Raw genomic sequence first — 23,431 nt, forward strand, 5'->3', positions numbered from 1 at the left:
GTAAACATTGACATCCATAGTAGGAAGAACATATACTATGGAAGTCAGTTTTGAACAAGGGTGAGTAAATGATTATTTGCTGACCACAGTGGATATTTTGTTTTATAAACAATGGTTAAAATCTTCATTTCCAAGGTTTGTTAAACTGCCTGAATGACTTATGAAAATATACGAAGGCCCATTTCTGCCTCATTATTATTATTCTGAGTCACTATGATGAGATACATTCTCATATCTCAGTGTGAAATTTTCTTGTTATAAATAATAGATTAGGATAGTTTGAGACACTTTCTTGTAACTCCTATGACGTGGTTATTTGCCGTTATCTCTGAGTCATATATGACTTTTTCAGTATGACTATGATTGTAAGAAAGTCTTATTTTGATAAACCAAGTCATATCCATTTATTATGAGAAACGATGTCATGTTGACAAAGTTTCTCTTAATAATGGATTAGGTTTCCATAATAAGAAATTATGACAAAATTTCCTCTTTATTATGAGAAACAATCTCAAGGTCTGTGGTTATTATTGAAATCCTATCCCTTATCATGAGAAGGTGACTCATTATTATGGGTAACTATTGTCAGAAACAAGCCATTGTTTCAAGAAAGCATCTTCTTCTCATGAAATGCTGATTACGATGGTGTTATTTGATCATGGATTGATTATTAGTTATTATTCTGCAAGTCATAATATTAGGAAATTATTACTAGCATTGCACAAATAATTATTACAAGGTAATCTCTTGCTAGGCTCTGGCTTTTTTAACTCACAAATAAACTTGTTTGACTATTTCTTCATTGATGGCACAGTTCCCAAAGGCATAATGATTTTTATACTGTACAAACTGTATATTTTCTGACTCTGAAAGTCATAGCTACAATAAATTATTAGCATGTCATAAGTTATTAGGAAAATGTTTCTCATTATCATGACCTACTACACAGTACAATGCTTGTGGTTTATTTACTCATAAATAAAGCTCTTTTATTCACATTTAGGTCTATAAATACAAGACTAAAACAACAAAAATGTTCTCAATGTTTACATTTTTATTTAAAAAATGTCATATAAAAGGGCAAAATCCCAAATTTCGAAGCTTTTAGAGGGGTGGTAAACACTGTAAAGTATCTGTAATCTCTTTTATTACAGATTTATTTACTATTAATCATGCCCCAAATTTGACAATGTAATATTGTTTTTTAAACAAAACAATGCTGAAATCAACATCCAACCACCAGTTACAGCACTTATAGACTAATACTGTAGCCCCTTTCACACAGTAATAATGGTAAATTACTGTATAAATTATTGTAACAACTTTACCAGTAAATTGTAAAAATGTGCAAAACTCCAAGTGTGTTTGCGGACTGCAAGATGGGGGCAGAACATGAAGGGGGTAACTTGTAGTAAGTTAGAGGCGTAACTCACAGTTTTCAAGATCCCACTGGTTGGGTTTAGGGTTGTGGTAGGTATAGACGTTAATAACTGTGATGCGCGTCAAGTATGAAAGCCTCCGCAACTCTCGACTGTATGTTACTAACTGTGATGGTTGGGTTTAGCGTTGAGGAAGGTGTAGACATTAATAACTATGATGGTTGTGTTCAAGTTTGGTGAAGATGTAGACGTTAATAACTGATGGTTGGGTTTAGCGTTGGGGAAGGTGTAGACGTTTATAAGGATGGTTGGGTTTAGAGTTGTGGTAGGTATAGACGTTAACCAGTTAAACTCTGCTGTTATTTTGGGATTTCCGACTGGATTTTTCCTACCCAGATTTAAAAGCTTCCCAAATCCACATGCAGAGGTGTAAATGCAAAAATTTGGTATCATTTTAAAGAAAACTTTACATTTTTTGCATTTTCCCTTTGCATTTTCATAAAACACTATTGAAAGCGTTTAAAATAACTGTATATGTTGTCTGTGTTATAATAAACGGCTAAAAAAAAAAAAAAAAAAAGAGGTGCTTTTTGTATTTTTTTTATAAACTTAAATTTGAAAGTGTACCTTGGTCTAGCTTGCTGTAATTAATTTAGGTGGTTCCTGCACATGTCTGTATCATAGGAAAAAAAAACATGTCTCTACCATAATCTATGCAAAAGTTATTGTATTCCAACTGATGAGAGGTGCTGTACAAGCCACAGGGACCGATCATTGTTTTCATATTTCACTATTCTTTTGTTTGATCAAACATAATTCACTGTGTTTGGACCACGTCAGACATATAAAAGGATTACTTATGCATAACACCTCAAAAACAGAGGAGAAATGGCAGATGACAGATGACAGCTGTCTGTGCTATCTGGGGCTGCTTAGTGATCATAAATGTATTGTTTTCTCTTCTGCGCCATGGAAACACTGCGATTCATTCAACAACTGTTTGATATGTGAATATAATTCATTAAAAAGAACGCTAGAACCGTATGAGCACCGGCAAGAGCTTTCATTTGAGCTATAACTTGTAAATGTGTCATATGAAAAATATGAAAATGAACCAATGTAAAATACACAGCTTGGGTATCCAAAATACTGTGTATTTAATAACTGTGATGGTTGGGTTTAGCGTTGAGGAAGGTGTAGACATTAATAACTATCATGGTTGGGTTTAAGTTTGGTGAAGATGTAGACGTTAATAACTGTGATGGTTGGGTTTAGCGTAGGGGAAGGTGTAGACATTTATAATGATGGTTGGGTTTAGGGTTGTGGTAGATATAGACGTTAATAACTGTGATGGTTGGGTTTAGGTGTGGATTGGGTGTAGATGTTAATAACGGATGTACAGCGCCATTTTCCTGACAACATAATTTTACGCTTCTAACGTATTACAAGTTATGCCCCTAATGCTCCGCCCATCCTACAGTCCGCAGACAAACCCTACTCCACAATTCAGGCAATTTACTTAAAAATTTTACAACTACTCATTCAGAAAAATTGCCAAAAATTCCAGTACTTCTAAAAAGGGCCTGTTCACACAAGATCTCTTTCAATTTTCTGCAAAAGTCTGCACGTGTAAAACTAAATGGGGCATCAGTTTACTGCCAGAGATTTGTCGATTGTGTGGCACCCTTTCTAATGTCAAATCTCAGTGTATTTAGTGCAGAATCACAGTTTACAATAGTCATGTCATCGTTTGCACCAGTGTAATCAAGACTGATGGTTTTTCCAAGCTGTAGGACTTGTATAAACCATATAAACAATGGCTAACATTACAAAACATTTCGGAAACCCACTACATACGATGTTGATTTTGATGAAACATTTAGTATAAAAGCACTCAACGGTTGCCCATGATGCGCATTAGCCATGCTGACTGACAGTGGTTTTCACACAATCTTTCTTGTAATCTCTTTCATTCGCCTCTTCTTAGAGCTGCCAAAGATTAGCGCATTTCCTGCAGGAACAACACAAAGATAACATCTTGCTCTCCTCTTATTTGATCATTCAGGCATGGTAAATATTGTACTACAGCACATGTATTGTATATAAAAGATGATTAAAGTCAACATTTACCATGTTTCATCCGAAGGTGCTTTAGAAGGGCTGATGTGGTGTACTCTTTGCGACCGCGTGATATGACGGCCCTACACATAAGGCACACCGCTTTGCTACAGTCTCCCTCTTTTAGAGAAAAATACTTCCATACAGGGCTGGATTTGGCGATTGTCCTCTTTTGCATTTCACAGCATTTACTGTTACAGTGTTTTCTGTTGGTACAGAGTATGTTGTGATATGAAACGTGACCGGCATCATGAGATGAGCTGCTGTGCTGAGATAATGTCAGAGCAGCTTCACTGCTGTTGTACGTTGGCTGGTTTGGGTTTTGTTCTCTGTAGTGGTCCGAAGGGATTTCTGGACTGTGTGGCGACCAGCTCTGATATGCGTCTTCATTGCTTTCGATGGCGTCACCCGAACACAAGTTGGAGTTCATGAATTCTACTTTGATTTTCGATGGAAACTGGCAGTTTGTCATCTCATCCTCGGTGGGATTTGTGTCAGTGTGGTTGAGGCACATGTGTGAGCTCTCGTTGTTGTTAGCTTTAGATGGCAAAGCTACAGATTCCCGGTAAGTATCCGGAGAGTATTCTGGCTTTTCTGGTTTTATGAGCGCATGTTGTTCGCTGTGTGTCTGGCTTTGGTCCTGCTGGATCTCTTCAAAGGCCTCTGGCTCCTCATTCTGGCTGCAGATCCATCCGGGCTGCCCGGGGGAGATGGGCTGGTAAGATTGCACTGGAGCTTTTAAAAAAATAAAAATCATAAAAATGTGTTCATGTAAAGAAAGAAGAAAAAAACTAACAGGTATTCACATAAAGAGCAATTTCTATAAACTATGTTAGCCTCCACATTAATGCATATACCATTTAATTTAAGCATACTACAGGTTTATTATCAATACATATAAAGCTTCATAAATATATATTTTTTTAAAAGGTGAGGCATAAGGTTTGTTAAACTGACTTGATGTAAATAAATGCCTCATTATTTTTGTTTTTATGCGAGTCACTATCATGAGATACCTTCTCATATCTCAATGTAAAATTTTCTCATCATAAATAATGACTTAATGATCATGCATTAGCTGATGACTGGATATTTCAATGCAATTAGAAAACAATTTAATTATAAGTTGCTGGTTGTATATAAAGAATAAACTGCACAAAAGCACACACATCACTTTAAATGGGTGCTCGGCAAAAAGTGCAAAAATATTCTATTAATTAAGGCGGCAACACCAAAGCTCCAAAAATAGCAATTTATTAAATTAAAAAGTTTGATGAAGAGCCGGTGTACTCGAAACATTCTCGTAATAATGATTCTCATATTAATGTGTTGTCTTGTTAAAATTAGATTTTATTTTTTCATTATAATAATAACTAATAATAATGAGATATTTTCTCGTTATGAGGATCTTTTTTTAAATAATGACTTTGTCATAACGGAAAACAGACACTTTAAATAACGAGCAACTCTTGTTATTTCAACTTAATAATATTGAGAAAAGTTCTCATAATATTGACTTGTAATAATGGGATATTTTCTCATAATAATGACTAATAATAATGGCTTATTTTTAAAATGTCTATTATGAACTTTCTCATAATGACATTTTCATGTATAATGACTTATTTTCTCATTATAAATGACTTATTTTCTTGTAATAATGAGAAATAACGAGAAAGTGTCTTGAAATAATGTATAGCTTACTTTCTCATAATAAATGATTTGTAATATTTATAATAATGAGAAAGTGTCTTGAAAAATCGAGAAGACTTATTATTTTCAGCTTCTCATAATGAAAAATGTTCTCGTAATATGACGAGGTTATTTATACAAGATGTCATATCAGACAAAACTGACTCACTCATGGACATTTATTTAAAGGGGAAGTTGCTCTAAAAATGTCAGTATTGCAATAACTTCAAATTTTGGAACAGTATATACAAATATAAACATACAGGAACAAAATATACAAAATATATGTAAAATATAGACAAAAAAAGTCTTTTTTGGAAGCCTGTTACTGCAGTTAAAAATATATTTTGAGAGTCATAAAAATTAGAAACTTTCTCATGATAAAAACAGTACTTTTTCATTGTAATGAGATATTTTCTCATAATGATAACTTAATGTGCATATGCATCTTATATTATTCACCCATATTACTATGATTATTTGTAATATGTAGAAAGCATTATGGCCGTCTCCTATAGGGCATATTGTATATGGTGCAGAATTACGGAATAATGTCAATATATTTACTATGAACATATGAAGTTTATATCAACATATTGTAAACTCATTTGGCTATTTGAGTTCAGTTTCAGTGTAGCTGTTCAACCTCAGAATTTTCAAAAAATGTGACAAATGAACACAAAACTGAGTTATGTGGAAACACTTATCTATTTTTTATAACACAGAAAGACATTCGGAGAAAGACAACTGTCAAAGACAGTAAATAATGATCATGTAAACATATATGGACTATAACGGCAAATAAGCACAGTCACTCACTCGCTGTTTTTTTCCCACTCTCAATTCTGAAACTACGGCAATCATAGTATGATTAAGTGAATATATACGTATAGCTTGGCAAAAAGCCTGGTCACTAGCTCGCTGTCTCTTTACCGCTCTCATTTCTGAAACTACAACGATCATAGTAATAATGGAGAGTAATACAAGGTGCTTATACACAACGCGCATGTGAGAAGTCAAAATGAAAAGGTCTCCAGATAAAAACACTTGTCTCGTAACCTTTAAAATAGGGCTGTGCAAAAATATTGATATATCTAACTTTCGCGATAATTCCTTTCGCGATAGTGTATCGATAGCCCAACCTGAAGTATCGATAAACAACCAAACAACCTCCTCCTCTGCTCCAGTAGATGCCGCTAACTATCAACAAAATGCTAAGCAGTACAGTATCAAAAGTAAGCAAGAGTGAGCGTGGTGGAAAATATAAAGGCGCCTCCAGCTTTTAGGGCTGACGTGTGGCTGTATATAACACTATACCAGGATATATGGAAATACACACAAAAAATGCCAATTGCAAGCTTTGCAAATCTCAAAAATTGGAATTTTAATTCGTCTGCTGACTGTATTAAGTTGTCAATATAATACGACACACATACTAATAAAACTATTGCATCGCAAAATATCTTGATATATTGTATCGTGACCCATGTATTTGGATATGTATCATATCGTGAGGCCCTTGCCAATTCACAGCCCTAATTTAAAATAGGAAATTGTAAAAGCAAGCGTTTTACATTTGCTTTTATTACTGACATTTTTAGAGCAGCTTCTAAACCCATGAGTGAGTCAATTCTGACATGACATCTTGTATAAATAACCTCATCATGTCAAAATTACCAGAAAATCTCTCATTATTTTGAGAAGCTGAAAATAATGAGAAAGCTTCTCCTTATTTCAAGACACTGTCTCGTTGTTATTATTATGAGAAACTCATTATTATGAGAAAAGATTCTCATTATTACAAGAAAATGAGTCATTTATTATGAGAAGGCAAGCTTCTCCTTATTTCAAGACACTACTAATAATAATAATAATAATAATAATGAGAAAGTATTATTAGTAATTATAACGAGAAACGTTTCTCATTATTACATGAAGTCATGTATTATGATAATATAAGTCATTTATTATGAGAAAGTAAACCTAGTTATTTCGCATTATTACAAAAATATGTTTATCATGAGAAAATAAGTCATTATACAAGAAAATCTCATTATTATGAGGTTTCTCATTATATTAAAAATGTTAAAAAAATAAGTCATTATTATGAGAACTTCTCAATAAATTGAAATAAATAACAAGAGAAGCTTGTTATTTAAAGAAAGTCTGCTTCTCGTTATGACGAAAAAGTCCTTATTTTAAGAAAGTTCCTCATTAGAACGAGAAAATATCTCATTGTTATTAGAAAATCATTATTATGAAAAACATTGTAATTATAACAAGACATCTCATTAACATAGTCATTATTGCGAGTTTCTCATTATTATGAGAAGCTGAAAATAATGACAAAAGCTTGTTATTTTAAGACACTCAATATTATTACAAGTAAGCCATTATTATCACAAACAATTCTCATTATTGCAAGAAAATGAGTCATTTATTATGAGAAGGTAAGGTTCTCTCTATTTCAAGACACTTTCTCATTATTAGTAATTATTACAAGAAACGTTTCTCATTATTACATGAAGTCATGTATTATGAGAATATAAGCCATTTATTATAAGAAAATAAGTCCTTATTGGGCCCACATGGAAGCTGCGCACGCAGATATCTGCAGATTTTTAGCCCATAATTTATTGTTTATTTACTTGTGTGAAGGTGTGCAAATTTAAATTCATTCAGTTTTAAAGTTAATTTCAGTAATATTATTGACTAATATGAAAATATTCTTATAATTTATTTACAATACAGTTTGTAAAGTAATATTTTTAATATATAGAAGACTTGCTTTGTTTACCAAATAAAGTGGATCTAATTGGATTTGCATTGTAAACATTAAATACGAGTTAAAAAGGTATTACTTTTTAGTTCTTATATTAAGGTTTTAGCTATGATACTCCCAAATTCATTCCACATAAATCTGCAGATTTTTAACAAAATTCTGTGCAGAAATAGCAAACAAATGACCGCAGATTCCGTCTGGCCCTAGTCATAAGGCGAGAAAATCTCATGTTATCTCATATTATGAGAAGGTTTCTCATTATAATGAAAATGTTTTTAAAAAATAAGTCATTATTATGCAAACTTTTCTCAACATTAAGTTGAAATAAGTAAGAAGAGATGCTCGTTATTTTAAAAAAGTTCCTTATTATAACGAGAAAATATCTCATTGTTATTAGAAAATCATTATGAGAAAAAGAATTCTAATCATAACAAAAAATCTCGTTAATATGAGAAAATCATTATTATAAGAAAGTTTCTAATTAGGATAACTTATAACAGGAAAGAAAAAAAGTTTCTCATTATTATAACTTCCAAATTTTATTTTATAGTGGAAAAGGCCTTCCATAGTTCAAGAAAAGCACGTATAAACAATTAACAACCTCAGAGCTCTGGATTAGAAATCTGTTTTTAAATGTTTAGCACATAATGTTCTGTTGCACGGGCACACACACAAGCACACTTATATAAAGTGAAAGCATATATTTAGTAAGAGACAAGTAGTCACAATTTAAGCCTCAACTAGCATATAAAAGACCAAAATGCTCAACTAGATTATTTTTTAAATTGGATACTTTAACTTAAGTTAGCGCTATTTTAAGAGTAACGTTAATGTTTATACACAAATAATAATGAGACCAAAACATGTCCACACACACCAGTTTTAAACACAATTTAACAACATCCACCCATCATGATATTGTGTATGTATTATTTAATGATCATCATACCAGCTATACTCGCGTGTTCGGCGGCGACGCGCCCGGAGTCTCGAAGCATTTTCTTCAGCCGCTCGTTCTCGCTCTTGACGCGCTCCGTTTCCTCCTCGAACTCGCGGACCGTTTTGCCCACAGTGAAGATGATCTCCTTTACAGCCGCCATCAATCGCTCGGTCATGAAGGAGTTCAGGCGGTCCAATTTAGTCATTCTAATGCCCTATTTAACTCGTTCCAGCCAGACGACAAATAGACAAGGCGAGTAGCGAAATCAACACAAGAGGCGAGCTCGTGTAGTTCCCCCTTTAAAATCAAACCACCAACAACACAACACATCAGGCTCATTTACTCAATGGAGCATCTCTAGCGCCGCTCGCAGGACAGGAGGAGACCGTGCTGTGCAATAGTTTCTCGAGTTTACAACCTATTCTTTCTGCTTTTCCCTAAAGGATGTCCTAGACACGCATACAGTAGCTTCTTATCGCCTAGTGTGCTTTTTAAAGTAATTGTAAATAACTCGTGGAAAGAAGCAGTAAAGCAACAACAGGATCTTCGTCATTCTTCATAGTCAAATTCCACGCTAATTGCATGTTTTTGTATGAGATCATATCTTATTAGAATTATTGTGACAAAACTTACTGAAATTTCAGCTTTACCATTACAGGAATAAATCACATTTTAAAAATGTAATATGAATTTTAAAATGAATAAAAGAGTAATATTTTTAATTATTTAACATTACTGTTTTTACTGTATTTTGATCCATTAAATGCATAAAAGACTAAATGCCAGATTGTGTAATTATAAACACCAGGGACTCAACTTTGGATTGAAACAGACCTCCTTATGCTGAGTATCATGCACACACAAAAAGACAAATAAAGACCAACAGACTTAAAGTTTTGTGTTTAATCCAAACCTAGTGTCATCCTCAGTTGTTAAACAGAATATGATCTGAACTATAGACAAAATTATCAACTTGGTTAAATTATATTTACAAATCAAATAAAACAATTATGTGGTAACCTTAAAAACAACACTAAGATGTAAACAAGAATTTCCAACAGTCTGTGTCAGAGTCATTGATTTTTCCATGTCCTGCATCCGCTTCCCAGTGAAACTCTACTGCCTCTGTGTCTGAAACAAAAGCATCTTCAGTTAGGAAAAACAAAAAAGGGAAGATAATATTTTTTTTTATTTTGCATGACAGCAAGTTTAGGAAAGCCTGTTTCCCCATTTAGTAAAAAAAATCTAAAGAAACTTTCTCGTAACATTAACTTTCTCATAATGATTAACTATTTTCTCATATTAATGACAAACTTTCTTATAACATTAGCTTACTTTCACATATAGATATTTTCTCATAATGAGAATGAGGAACTTTCTCGTAGCAATGACTTGCTTCCTCATAATAATGAAATATTTTCTCATAATGATATATTATCTCAAATTAATAATAAAAACTCTCATAACAATGACTTGCTTTCTCATAATGAGAATGAGGAACTTTCTTGTAGCAAATTTGCTTTCTCATAATGAAATATTCTCTCAAAGATTTGCTTTCTCATAATAAAGACTCTCATAACAATGACTTGCTTTCTCATAATGAGATACTTTCCCATTATAATCAGAAACTCTCATAACAATGACTTGCTTTCTCATGAGATATTTTCACATAATCAAACTTTCTCCTAACATTTACCTGCTTTCTCATTATTAGAAATCATCATATTAACTAAAAAAACTCACATAACATTGACCTGCCTTCTCATAATGAGATATTTTCTCATAATCAGAAACTCTCATAACATCGACTTTCTTATAATGAGATATTTTCTCATAACATTGACTTGCTTTGTCATAATAATGAACTATTTTCTCATATTAATGACAAACTTTCTCATATCATTGACTTACGATTTTGAGAGAATATCTCATTGAGAGCTTCTCATAACATTGACTTGCTTTCTCAAAACAATGAGAAACTTTATCATAATAATCAGAAACTTTCGCGTAACATTGACTTGCTTTCTCAAAATGAGATGTTCTCATCAGAACCTCTCATAACATTGACTTACTTTCTCATAATGAGATATTTTCTCGCAATAATCAGAAACTCTCTCATAACATTGACTTTCTCATGAGATATTTTCTCATAATCAGAAACTTTCTCGTAGCGCTGTGTTCATCCCAGACGCGGAAGAAGTGTCAAGCGTGAGTGCTTTACATGTTAAGTCAATGAAGAGATGCAAATCAGGCATGTGCACACATAGGGCTCAACCTGTGCAGTGCACATGCCCTCTTTAGTCTTGGATAGAAAGTGCCCTTCAAAAATGATCTGAGGTGCCCCATGCAGCGATAATCACTTTCTCATAGCATTAACATGCGTTCACATAAATATTTTCTTATAAGGAGAAACTTTCCCATAACGATGACTTGCTTTCTCATAATAATGAAATATTTTCTCGTAATAATGAGAAATTTTCTCGTAACATCAACTGGCTTATAATAATGAGATATTTTCTCATAATTCTCATTTAAAGGAAGTCATTATGAGAAGTTTTTCATTATTATGAGATACTTTGACAATGTAAGTCATTATCACTTGCAAAAAAATATCTATATTTTTACTTAATGGCAGAAACGGACTTCCATGGCTTTACCTTGCTCTGTAGTCTGTAGTGTCTGAATGTTTTCCGCAGTGTCATCATTAACAGCATCTGCTAACCTCTCAGGAATTATTGCTGTAGGCTGTCGATAAATAAAAGTTAATTGCAATTCTCTTATCCAAATTAAGCTCCTTTGTTAAAATCTCTACCTCCAGGTTCATTTCCTCCTCCACTGATGTCTCTCCACCAGGAATTCTTCTCTTTGCCCTTTTCAGTTTTTCTTGGTCTGAGCTAGATGGTACGTCCCCTTTGACAACAAAAATAAGCGCAGTTCACACCAACTTTAATGGATCAAAATGTAAAATACAAATAGACTAGCCAGCCAAAGTATTTGTTGAATAAATTCACCATGGTATGCAAATATGTGCTTTAAAAGACGATACTTCTGGATAAAGCCCACATTACAGTGATGGCACCAGAATGGCCTCTCACCTGAGTGGAAATCCCAAAAAAAAGGGGGCTCGTATGAGAATGAGCATAAATAATGATCCTGCCTCTTATCCTGTGGATAGCTTGCTTTAGTTTTCTTCATTATCCACTGACCTGTATGGGTGTATTCATGTCTGCGCAGCGTGTACGGACTGCTGAAAGCTGCCTTACAGTGCTGGCAGACATGTACTTTTGAGTTGGCCATCTCTCCTTCACCCAGCAAGCCATCATTCGGGATTTGTGACTATACAAAAGAGAAAAAAAATAAATATTATAAATTTTTAAAAATAAAACTATTGCTAATCTTTGTTAATTATTTTTTCAATCATAACATTTTGCAGGCTGAGATACTATTAAACTCCTAGAGGTAAATGTGAAAAAAATTAATAAAGGCTGCATTCAAAAGCTTAGGCAGCTGACTTATAAGGTGGTGATTTTAGAGGCAGCATTTGTGCTAAGAGTACCTATAAAACTGATTTCTGAGACAGCATAATTTAATCGTGTACAACTAAATAGAGAGAGAGAGTTTTGGTGATAACTAAAGCAATATTTGCTTACAACTATACTAACCTACTAACTAGAACTGCCATCAAAAGTGGAAAACGTTGATCAAAATCATACAGTTGAGGTCTAAATTATTAGCCCTCCTGTGAAATTTGTTTTCTCTTTAAAACTTTCCCAAGTGATGTTTACCAAAGCAAGGTATTTCACAGGTATTTATTTGCACAGTGTTTCCTTTTTTGTTAAAGAAACTCTTATATTAGTTAGGCTGGAATAAAAGCAGTTTTTACATTTTAAAGATGAATATTATTACCCTACTTATAATTTTCTTTCCCCAATTGGCTCTAGAACAAACCACTGGTTATCCAATAACTTGCTAGTTAAATTAATGAACCTAGTTAAGCCTTTAAATTGTATTTTAGGGTGTACTCACACTAAGCTATCCGAGCCGTGCCAGGGCACGTTGGACCACCATTTTCCAATTCGTTTGAGGTGTCCAGGCGCGGTTCAGATGGCTGGCCCTGGCCCGAAAAGGTGGTCTGAAGCGCATAGGTTAGCCTTTTGCATGGTTCACTTCTAATGTGAGTGCAAAGCGTGCCTGAGTGTGAAACTGAAGACACACTGTCACCTTTAAGGGACTGTTGTGTGATACACCAATTTGTGTTTTGTCATTAATGTATCTATTTATTTATGTATATACTGTAAAAGTAATTTATTATCACTACTAATGACTGGGTTTGAAAAGAAATAACATCAACAGTTGAGAAAGCATGCGCTGTGGGTTACCATGACGATACTTGTTGTGTTTACTTCAGATGCTACTAAGCTGCTCCTGAGGAAAGACACTGACGTTTTCTTGTGATTTTGTTTCTCCTGATAATTCAGGTATGTTTCATAAAAAAAAGTCAATATGTTTATTATAATTCATGTAAAAACATGTGAGTACACATTTCCTATGTGTTTTTTTAAAGTGAATAGCTTATTTACAGTTGTTAATTGAGAGAAGTGATTCAGATGAAAGTACCAGTAAAATGACAGTTGGGCTGAGTTTATAACTGACTTCCCAGTAAATGATATGTATTTTATTCAGTATGTGATAATTGAACAGAAAGTGACTTATTATTTGTATATATTAGTTTTATATTTGTTAATGTATAAAGTTTATGAGAGTAGAGAGTAACATTGGTAATTGGTGTCAAGTGTAACTGTTACAATTTAAATGATACAAATAACAGACGCATGAATGTTCAGTGAGTTTAGAAGTCTTATGGTAAATGGTTATATACAGAGGTATTTACAAAGAAAGAAAAATGAAATAGATGATTGACAGGATTTAAAGTGTAATCTGTGTGCTACTGATAAATATACAAAAGGTATAATATTTATATGTGTTAATGAGAGTACAGAGTGTATAAGTATTTGAATACTTCATTGTTGTTAAAAAAAAAGAGAACAAAACTGTATGTTTAAAAAGATGAAACATGATTTGTGAGGATACGTTTGCTATACTATGACTGTTAATAAACAGATGCTACTAAGCTGCTCCTGAAAAAAGACACTGAAGTTTTCTTGTGATTTTGTTTCTCCTGATAATTCACGCACTTTAATCTGCCTACGAGTTCCGCGGCCGGGACCCGTAACAGTTACATATGGATTTATTAATCCTTCTTACTTTTCTATGAATGCAAACCAAAGACTATAGAATACACAAGACATGACACTAGTATAGTTTGAATGGGTAAAAGTGTAACAGTCTATATGGAAAATGAAGCTCCGCCTTCTATTACAAGAGCCAATCATTGATTGCTATAGACTGAGGATTCTCCAGGGGAGGGGCTTGGTCCAGATGTAAGTTTCTACAGATTTTGTATCATTTGAATGTTTAAAAATTAAACTAAAAACAGTTGTTATTTAATCTTACCTGGGATTCCCAATATGAAATTGAATCGCAAGCTTAACAAGCAAATCTTGGAGAATGTGATGTTTCCCCATTGCACCAAAATGCCCGAGCATACTGCCCGAGCGGCGTTTTAAAGATTGTGACTTACCTAATGCCACATTCTCACTTACAGCAAAGTTGTAGCTGCCTGACACTGTGGGTGGCAACCTGCAGCACGGAGAATACAACCGGCCTCTGAGCAAGCTGAGAGAGGATCATGTGAGCTCTACTGGTGCTCCTATTGGCTGTCGCTCATGAAAGTCACTCTTTATGAAAACTTTTCACATGTCCGTGTTTCCCAATATCATAGTCATCATAGTTGGGTAAACTTAGAGCACAGTTAATGTGAGAGTACAACAAATAATTTATTTTACAATTAAATTTGCTGTAATAGTTAAAGAAAAACTCCATGATGGAGTTATCAAGACATTCAGTAAAAGAAAAAAATTGTGTGAGGCTGATAACGGCAGCAAGACTAAATAACATAATAATAATAATATAACATAAAATTTACCATCCGGCCCATAGAGGCTGCATTAGAAACGCCTCACACAATCGGTAATTCATTTTTTGTAATTTGATGCAAAGATGACAATACATACATAAAAATATATAAATGTTCATAATGTTTTTTTATCTAAATATAATAAATTTTCAAGGATTTAAAATTATGATCACTAAATGTTATTGTGACGCATTGTGATTAAATGCATCACAACAGGCTTGTGAAAAGTGTCCTTTGCATAGAGCTGAAGGATTCAAATCTTTGTCGTGTCACTCGACATGCCCACCTGGTCGTCACCGATCGATATCGCTACCGTTGACGGAGGTCACGTGAAGTTGCTCACTCTTCATTGAAATGAATGGTCTCTTGTCGATTTGCCACTGCGAGTCACTCATAGTTTGAATAAGGGGAACTTTGATGCAAAGTTCGTTTTTTAAAGAAGCAATATATTTGACCGTCATCACACCTCAGATGACTTAATACAAAGCAATATAACTAAAGCAATCTACATTGTAGTGAGCAATTCACTTCCTAACTGAACAGTCACACCATCGATGACAAGCGTGCTCGGGCTCTGAAACTTAAACTACAGTGTGAGCCGAAGCAAAATGGGGGGAGAGGGGAGGGAGGACAAGCATGCCCGGGCATGATTCAAAGCAACCGTGCCTAGTGTGAGTACACCCTTAAGGCTGATTTATACTTCTGCATCAAGCGCACACATATGCTCTGGCGCAGCCTTCGCGTGGTCGCATAGCCCTTGCCGTGGCGCACCTCTCAAAAACTGCAACCACACATCGCAACAAAGCGTAGCGCAAGCTCTGTGATTGGTCGACTTGGTAGCGCTGACGAATAGGGGCAGGGCTGAGTGCCATGTCATGTGCCATGGGTCATGCAGATCACTCAACACAGAAGTATAAACCAGGCTTTAAGCTGAATAGTAGCAATTCGTTATTAGAAATTAGTCATTAGAAATATAAAATATTTTTTTTAAATAATTAATTTAATTGGAGGGCTAATACTTTTTATTTCAACTCAGTTTGTGATGCCATGCTTATTTTAAGCTCAACTTCCAGAAATGGAATACACAGGATTGTGAGATATCAATAGATCTATGCTGCCTTCAAAATTCCCAAGCCAGGAAGTAAAGTAGACATGCCTTGATGCCTTCCTGCTTTGAAATGCAGCATTTTAAAGCTTTAGGATGCAGCCAAAGATTAAACGGATTGATTGATGTGAAGAATTTAGCAGATTCTTTTACAACACGTTCATTTAACAGTTTTTACCTGATTTTTCCTCCTCTTCCTCCTCGTTCCAAATGTTCGGGCTTTTGGACTACTCTTGCTTGTGTCATTATTCAGAGATTGGTCACTGTGCGGTGGACTGAACTCCTCACATATATTTTTGAAAGCATCGTTTTCTGGGTGAACTCTGAAAAAGCTAGTATCCCATGTTGAAGCCTTCGAACTTTGTTTGTCGCACTCTGAGTAACTTAATTCTTCACGATTCCAGTCTGTTAATTCTGGTCCAGTGCTTGGTTTTTGAGAATTTTCCTTAATTTCAAAGCAGTCTTCGTTTACAGTAGAATCTTTGAATTGTAATATATTATCCTCTGAACTGTCAACAGATTTGCCCTTGCACTTCTCTAAATGCGTAGCAAAACTCTTCTTGTTAAATAACCCTAAACAGTAAATGCAATAAACACTATCATCAACTGGGCAGTCTGATGCAAACAACCCATATGGCTGTAATTGATTTGCATTGCGTTCAACCAAATTTGTGTTGTGCAAGGCATTTCCCCTAATTTGAAGATGCTTGAGCAGATCGTCTCTTTGCTGCGAGTTCTTGTCAAAGATGAGAGCTTCGGCCACCTTTGGCTCGTTCGGATGAACGGACTGAAGATGAGCCATCATATTATAATGTGGTTGCTTGCAGTAGAAGCAGTGGTTTATCTTGAACAACGTGGCGTTGTCATCAGTGGAAGTGGTTTGGTAATCAGGACCCTGTTGACACACAGGAGCAACAACAATTTAGAAATGAATCCTGATTTCAAACCAAAAGTCAACCCAAAAATTAAGATTTATTCATTAACCTCTGTTGAAAAAAACAAGTTGGCAATTCATGAGTTGATAACAACTGACTTCCGCAGTAAAAGGGGGAAAAACAGTAGAAAGTTCTGTCAATTGTATGATTACCAACACGCAACAGAATAAAGAATCTCCTTTTGACCTTACTCTTCATGTATGAGTGGACACAGCAATTGGAATCTTTTTGGCTTGTGACCTATACTCATTCACTACCATTGATTTTTAGATGTTGAAAACAGCTTGTGTTTGATGTTGCAATCTAATATTTTCATGTAATCTCTATTTTCTGATATTATTCTACTTTTTATGTAGTCATGAACACTTGTTCGTAGAGTAAGTAGTTTGGCCATTTTTTGCCAATTATGATTCCTAGTCACTTCTCTCAAAGGCAACTGAATCGGACGTTCTAAATCAGAGGTGCTCAACCCTGTTCCTGGAGATCTACCTTCCAGCAGATTTTAGTTGCAACCCCATATCAAACACACCTGCCTGTAATTTTCAAGTGCTGTTCATTTCCTAAATAATTGCTTCATGTGTGTTGGATCAGGGTTGGGGCTAAACTCTGTAGAAAGTTAGATCTCCAGGAACAGGGTTGAGAACCCATGTTCTAAATCAATTGCAAAAACAAGTGCACTTCCACATTGTCGAATAAGGTCAATAAGTCAGGAACATATGGGCCAAATCCCCTTTCTACCCCTTAGCCCAGGGGTGTCCAAACTCAGTCCTGGAGGGCGTGTCTCCTGCTGAGTTTACCACCAACTTCAACACACCTGCCTGGATGTTTCTAGCATATCTAGTAAGAGCTTGATTAGCTTGCTCAGGTGTGTTTGATTAGGGTTGGAGCTAAACTCTACAGGACACCGGCCCTCCAGGACAGAGTGTGGACAACCCTGCCTTAGCCCTTTCCTTCTGTTTCAGGCATTCACGTAAAGGGTTAGGGGTGTCTTGATTTCCCTTTTTGGTAGAAGTCATATGGATAGGGAGAAATGCCAGATAGCTTTTCAAATACATTTTTCCAAGGACCACAATACAATTGAAGGGGTATGAGAAATTTCCCTAAATACACCTGTTACCAACATGGCTGCCAAAGCGAGCAATGATTTTTACAATTAAACTAACATCTGTTTATTACATTATGGCATTTATATTTTACGGTCATAGTCTTATAGTAATGTTAAAAACAATTGCTAAATTCCACCAAGATATAATAACTACTGCATTATATTCTACAAATTTTAAATTCTGATACCAAATAACAGAAAAGCGGCAGGGAATATTTAGTGGAATATTTTCATGACCACCTCTTCATGTCGTGGAGTAGTAGGAATCTAAAATAGAATTGGGATTGGGCCCTAATGTCAGGATGAGTAAATGATCAAAGAATTTTCATTTTGGGGTGAACTATTTTGAGCATAACTCAATATATCAATGCTTTGTAACAGGGGTCGCCAATCTCATTCCTGGAGGTCCAGTGCCCTGCAGGGTTTAGCTCCAACTTGCCTCAACGCACCTGCCTGGGTGTTTCAAGTATACCTAGTATGACCTTGATTAGCTTGTTCAGGTGTGTTTGATTAGGGTTGGAGCTAAAATCTGCAGGACACCGGAACTCCAGGAACAAGTTTGGTGATCCCTGCTTTGTAGGGTGATTTAATAGATATTATTACTACAGTATTGTCACTTTTCTTTACATGTACAATGCTCCAGCAATAATCAGAGTAAGCAACAAAATCTTGCACTGCAAATAAATAAAAAATAAATCAAATTTAAAAAGCAAAACAACCTGAGAATGAGAACTTGAACAACTTTTCTTTGACTCCTCTTTCTCAGATGGCTGATCTGGTAGACTTGGTTTCTCTTCTGCTTTCTGGCCTCTGATATGCTTGAATCATATCAGATTCAACAGCTCAGACATTGCCATTGCCATCAGTGACCACCTCACAGGCTTCCTGAAGATCACACTCATGGATTTAAGGGTAAGATGTTTGCTCCACAGCTCTAGGTTTGACATCTTGAATTTAAGGATTTGACATTAATACTAGATCATCTGTTGGTTGATTCTCACTTTGGAGTCTGAACTCCTAAAATTTTCAGGCTGCTGGCAATGGGTCTGTTCAACGTTATAGCTGGCATCCAGAATACATTGACCTACATGTTCCAGATGCACATATAAGTCCATGAAGACATTCCTTTGAAATTTGCACCATTAAATATGCATCACCAAACAATGGTAAATTAGGATTTAAGTTGGATTTTGGGTTGTTTCAAGAAAAGCAAGGAAGCAGGTTCAAAGCTGTTCCACAAAAATAATAACCGTCAGGTTTTAGATTACGAGATACTTCTGGATCTGGTTGGTTCACAAGCTTGGGATGATTTGTTTTATAGAATACAGTTGAAGATCTCTGCAACCAGTACTGGACCTGTAAGCTCTAGAACATGTTTTTTTTTTTTTTTTTTGGCAGAAATATAACATACGTGGTTCTATTATCTCCACATTAAGATTCCTTGTACTAAAAGAAGATTCCAAATGACAAGGATTCATTGCTGCACAATGACAAAAACCAACAAAAGTTAGACAAAGCTTTTGAGCATCAAGATCATTTTGGTTTGTGTCACCGTCAGTGTCTTGACATAAGGCAAGATTAGGTCTTAAAGATTGCAGATCACAAATCTTCTGTGATGGGCTGTTACTAATAAATAAAACTGGAGGAAGAACTAACTTTGTAGTATGGTTCTTCTAGGTTCCTTGCTTAAGGTCTGAAATATGGTGATTGCCCGAATCTGATTTATATAAAGAAGCACCAGTTGGCTCTCAGCTGAGAGAAGAGCCGGAGATAGCTGGAGATGAAATTCCCAATTCTGCATCAGTAGCGTCCAAGGTTTTGCTGGATGCCATTGTGCTTGCATATCAGAGCAGGTTCCTAAAATGTGTTCCATTGTTAAGATTCCTGGTTCAAAATGAAATGAACAACATCTTCATCACAAACCACGTAGAGACTCCAGGTTGCTTAAATTTCTCTTTAATGGCAAAACTGTTTAATAACTCTTTACTTTCTGTATAGTCTTCTCAAAACTTAAATTTTTACTACTTCAGCTCATTTTCAGTGATCGTGCATAAGGTGAAGTAAAACTAACAATACAATGCACTCGTTTTTTTTTGTCTTCCACTGCTTAAAGCAGTCGTCACTACCAGAGGATTGACAGGTTGTGAAAAAAGTAGCACTCCAAATCCTTTAGAACTATTTACAAATAACTCGCTGAAATTCACAGTTTGTACAAAAAAACTCATTGTTAAACTGCCTAAAACATTGACAAAAAGCAGAAAAAAAAAACTGTCAAATTAAATACAAATTAGGTTTCTCCAGTTTTCACAGATGGATTAAGATCTGCCTTTGAGTCCATGTTGTACGTTACACGCTACTACTATTGCATACCCGATTGTCCACACCTAGTTTATTTTCTCCCTCATTCGCATTGACCACAAAATTAACTTCAGACTACCATGCTTGACCAGCAAGTACCACATCTGATATTTGACCCACTATATCCTCATGGGGGTCATACTTCATTTGCCTTATCACAGTAGATGCCAACTGGGGAGATGCTCTGACCCTTCTTTTGACGAGATGAGAGCTCAACATCAGACTGTTTTGAGGGACTGCCGATAGAGTTGGTGTGAACACATGTGGAATCGATAGCCTCGATTTAGATGGAAAGTCGCTGGAAGGATTTTATGTGCAGTTCGCTGGCCATCTCTAACTGTTCATTTTAAATGCTAGGCATATCATCGGTATCTTCACCATCCGAGATGACAACACAACTTAATTCAGAGTCAGCATCCTGCATGGCTCCGGAACTAGTTTCCTTGAACAAAGAATCTAAATTACTGGCCTCTGGCATTACAGTTAATTTCATTGACTCAATGCTATCACAATCACACGTCCAATCACAATTCTTTTTACCACATTCTGATTGGCCATTTTCACCAGCAATTACACAAGGAAAATTACGGTTTCGGTCCTCTTCTTGTCGACCGACTGAGTTTTTTGCCTCAGACTCTTGAATGGCCGCTGAGCCCCCAGAGTTGTCAAGCTCTACTTTCGATTGAGAACTAGCCAGCACAGAGACCTCTACGTTCCCAGGACTAACACTGCAACGTATTTCAGGATTGCCATCACTTGTGCTTTCCACTGGTATCGTGCAAAGATTGGCGCCCTCTGGTGTATCTTCCACCTCCATTACATCACTATCTCCATCCGTACTACCAACTTCTAGTGTATCATCTACCAATACTGAGTATGAGGTTTCTTCATGATCAATGTGCCCTGATTTTACATCCCCAGGATTCAAGGTGGAATATTTGGAACCCGTTGTAATTGGTCGCAGAACAATCCTGGGTTGCAAAGTGAAGTGGCCCATGAGATCCTTGGCAAGCTCAGATTTGTTTTGTTCATCACTGTTGTTGCAGATGGCAGGCTGCTCAATAGGTGACTGAGGTAGAAGGCTGCCAGGATTGTCTTCCAGTGCAGTGTCTCCATAAGCTTCATGGCTGCTCAGATTTGTAGAAGGGTCCCCCTTCCCCTTTTCTTCACCAACGGACTGTCCAGACTCGTCCCAGTTCTTCCCCAGAGGCTGTATTGAGGGAAACCGACAATCAACCATACTTATAATGACTTCAACAGAAGAATCACCCTGATGAAATTATCTAGGAAATAATGATCAGTCTCTCCTACCTCCTCATTATAGCTTTTCTGGAGTTTGCCCTTTTTCACGTCACCATAAAAACGTTTCTTGCGCTGCCGATACGGGTATGGTTTTTCACCAGAGTGAATCTGCATATGCACCAACAGCCGCATTTCATAAGCAAAGATTTTGCCACAAAATGGGCAGGAAAGCTGCTCTTGACTTTTGTTTCTGCTTTTTGGTAATGAATCTTTGTTTGGGGATCCTTGAGGTGTCTGTTGAGGGGGTACGAAAAAGATTATTTTAATACATATTTGTGCATGGGCTAGCCTATGAAATGAGTGCCTTTACCAATAATGTATTTACATAAGAAGATGAACTATGTATAATGTATGAAATAAATATTTAAACCCAATAACTTGCATTGCACCTTCTCAAGCCAATGATTGAAGGTTTAGAAAGAAATTATTAGCCTTGCAGTCAGTATACAAATACAATTAATTGCTATCCACTTAAAAAGCAAAAGGCACTTATTCTGATGTGCTCACTATTACTATACTTCTGTGTACAAGTTTCCCACTAGTTATTTTTTTAGTTTTCTATTGGTCTCTGACTTGTTTGTCCTAGAATCGGTTATTCCTTTATGAGGGCCACATCCTCAGGCAGTTCTTTATTCTTTGAATCCTTTATCCTTAGAATTATATAAAACTATGAAATGTGAAGAACTTATGCAGATCATTCTTTAGGCTAGGGTAGACACATACCGTAGTATTAGTTTTGTGATTGCTTGTCGACGTCTTGTTAAGCCTCACTTTGTCTTTCTCCTCCTTCAATCTCTTTTCTTCTTGCTCTTCTTCCAATCTTCTTGCTTCCCTTTTCCTTTTCCTTAAAATCTGCAAGTTAGCTGCGATGTGTTTCATTCTGTGATGCTTGAACTTCCGTTTCTGAAAAAATGACTCGCCACAATATAGGCATGTAAAGCTTGTCTGATTTTGAATATCTGACGTTCCTTCGTCAGATCCTGGTGTGTCTTTATGAGGACCGTTTGCGTCATCTGTAACTTTTTTAATAAGATCTGCATTGAGTTTGGACATTACCACAACTGGGCTGGAGTTTTTTCTTGACTGACATGGTTTAGCGTTGACCTTTGATGCTTCTGTTTCACCTTTTGACTCTTCAGTGATTGCCTGTGCCTTGGTTAAGACCTTTTGTGATTCCATCGTTTCCCGTTTCACCTCCTCGGTGTCTCGCTGTGTCTCACTCGTGACCTTTTTTGATTCTTCAATTGCTACCTGACGCGATTGCTTACCGATCAATACAAAAAAGGAATGTGGGTTATTATACAGAAATAAAAGTTTAAAACAGGCATCGTCTCGGCAAGTACATTGCAACATCAACATATTTAAAAAGAAATCTCAAAACTAACCTTTGAAATCCGCATTGACCTTCGCTTCTTTCCCTTGACAAGCACTTTGTTATATTTACGCTTCTTGATGTTTACTGCCCCGTGCTGACTTCGAATGTGCGGCTCCAACCATCCTTCACGAGTAAATACTTTATTGCAAACAGGGCAGGAAAAAGTTTTCTGTGGCCTTTTCGAATTCTGCATTGCTGTTCTTTTACGCTCTATTGCTTCTTCTTTGGGAGGCTAAAAGAAACACAAAATGTTTGACCTTAAAAAGAAACATGATTTGAAAAGATCCAGACTAAATAGTGCTT

At 35.7% G+C, this 23,431-nt stretch overlaps 3 protein-coding genes and 1 long non-coding RNA gene across 15 annotated transcripts in view; 1 reads left to right on the forward strand and 3 right to left on the reverse strand.

The window, feature by feature from the left end:
- The window catches only part of LOC137490042 (uncharacterized), an 846,477-nt gene that overhangs the window by 498,164 nt on the left and 324,882 nt on the right, over nucleotides 1-23,431 (reverse strand). The gene's annotated exons all lie outside the window — the stretch shown is intronic.
- doc2a (double C2-like domains, alpha) overlaps nucleotides 1-23,431 on the forward strand; it is a 208,534-nt gene that overhangs the window by 143,235 nt on the left and 41,868 nt on the right. For both annotated transcript variants that reach the window (XR_012400880.1, XR_012400881.1), the window contains exon 12: nucleotides 18,860-19,005. The gene's annotated coding sequence lies outside the window, so the exon portion shown is untranslated. The remainder of the gene's footprint in view (nucleotides 1-18,859; nucleotides 19,006-23,431) is intronic.
- Nucleotides 1,035-9,183, reverse strand: si:dkey-93n13.2. The gene is made up of 3 exons (XM_021471375.3): nucleotides 8,921-9,183; nucleotides 3,510-4,232; nucleotides 1,035-3,390 (listed from the first exon to the last, which is right to left on the reverse strand). Exons 1-3 carry the CDS (start codon nucleotides 9,114-9,116, stop codon nucleotides 3,323-3,325), a joined length of 987 nt encoding a protein of 328 aa, XP_021327050.1. The 5' UTR covers nucleotides 9,117-9,183; the 3' UTR covers nucleotides 1,035-3,322.
- The window catches only part of zgc:66474, a 31,695-nt gene continuing 18,060 nt past the window's right edge, over nucleotides 9,797-23,431 (reverse strand). For 2 of the 11 annotated variants that reach the window (XM_073936685.1, XM_073936714.1), the window contains 7 exons: nucleotides 23,139-23,360; nucleotides 16,232-16,948; nucleotides 12,118-12,247; nucleotides 11,923-12,006; nucleotides 11,724-11,821; nucleotides 11,569-11,656; nucleotides 9,797-10,042 (listed from right to left, as the gene is read on the reverse strand). In XM_073936685.1, the coding sequence (XP_073792786.1) occupies nucleotides 9,945-10,042; nucleotides 11,569-11,656; nucleotides 11,724-11,821; nucleotides 11,923-12,006; nucleotides 12,118-12,247; nucleotides 16,232-16,948; nucleotides 23,139-23,360 (1,437 nt within the window). In that variant the 3' untranslated portion in view covers nucleotides 9,797-9,944. 11 annotated transcript variants of the gene reach the window in all.

Source organism: Danio rerio, chromosome 3 (assembly GCF_049306965.1).
Source record: "Danio rerio strain Tuebingen ecotype United States chromosome 3, GRCz12tu, whole genome shotgun sequence".
Lineage (NCBI taxonomy): Eukaryota > Metazoa > Chordata > Actinopteri > Cypriniformes > Danionidae > Danio > Danio rerio.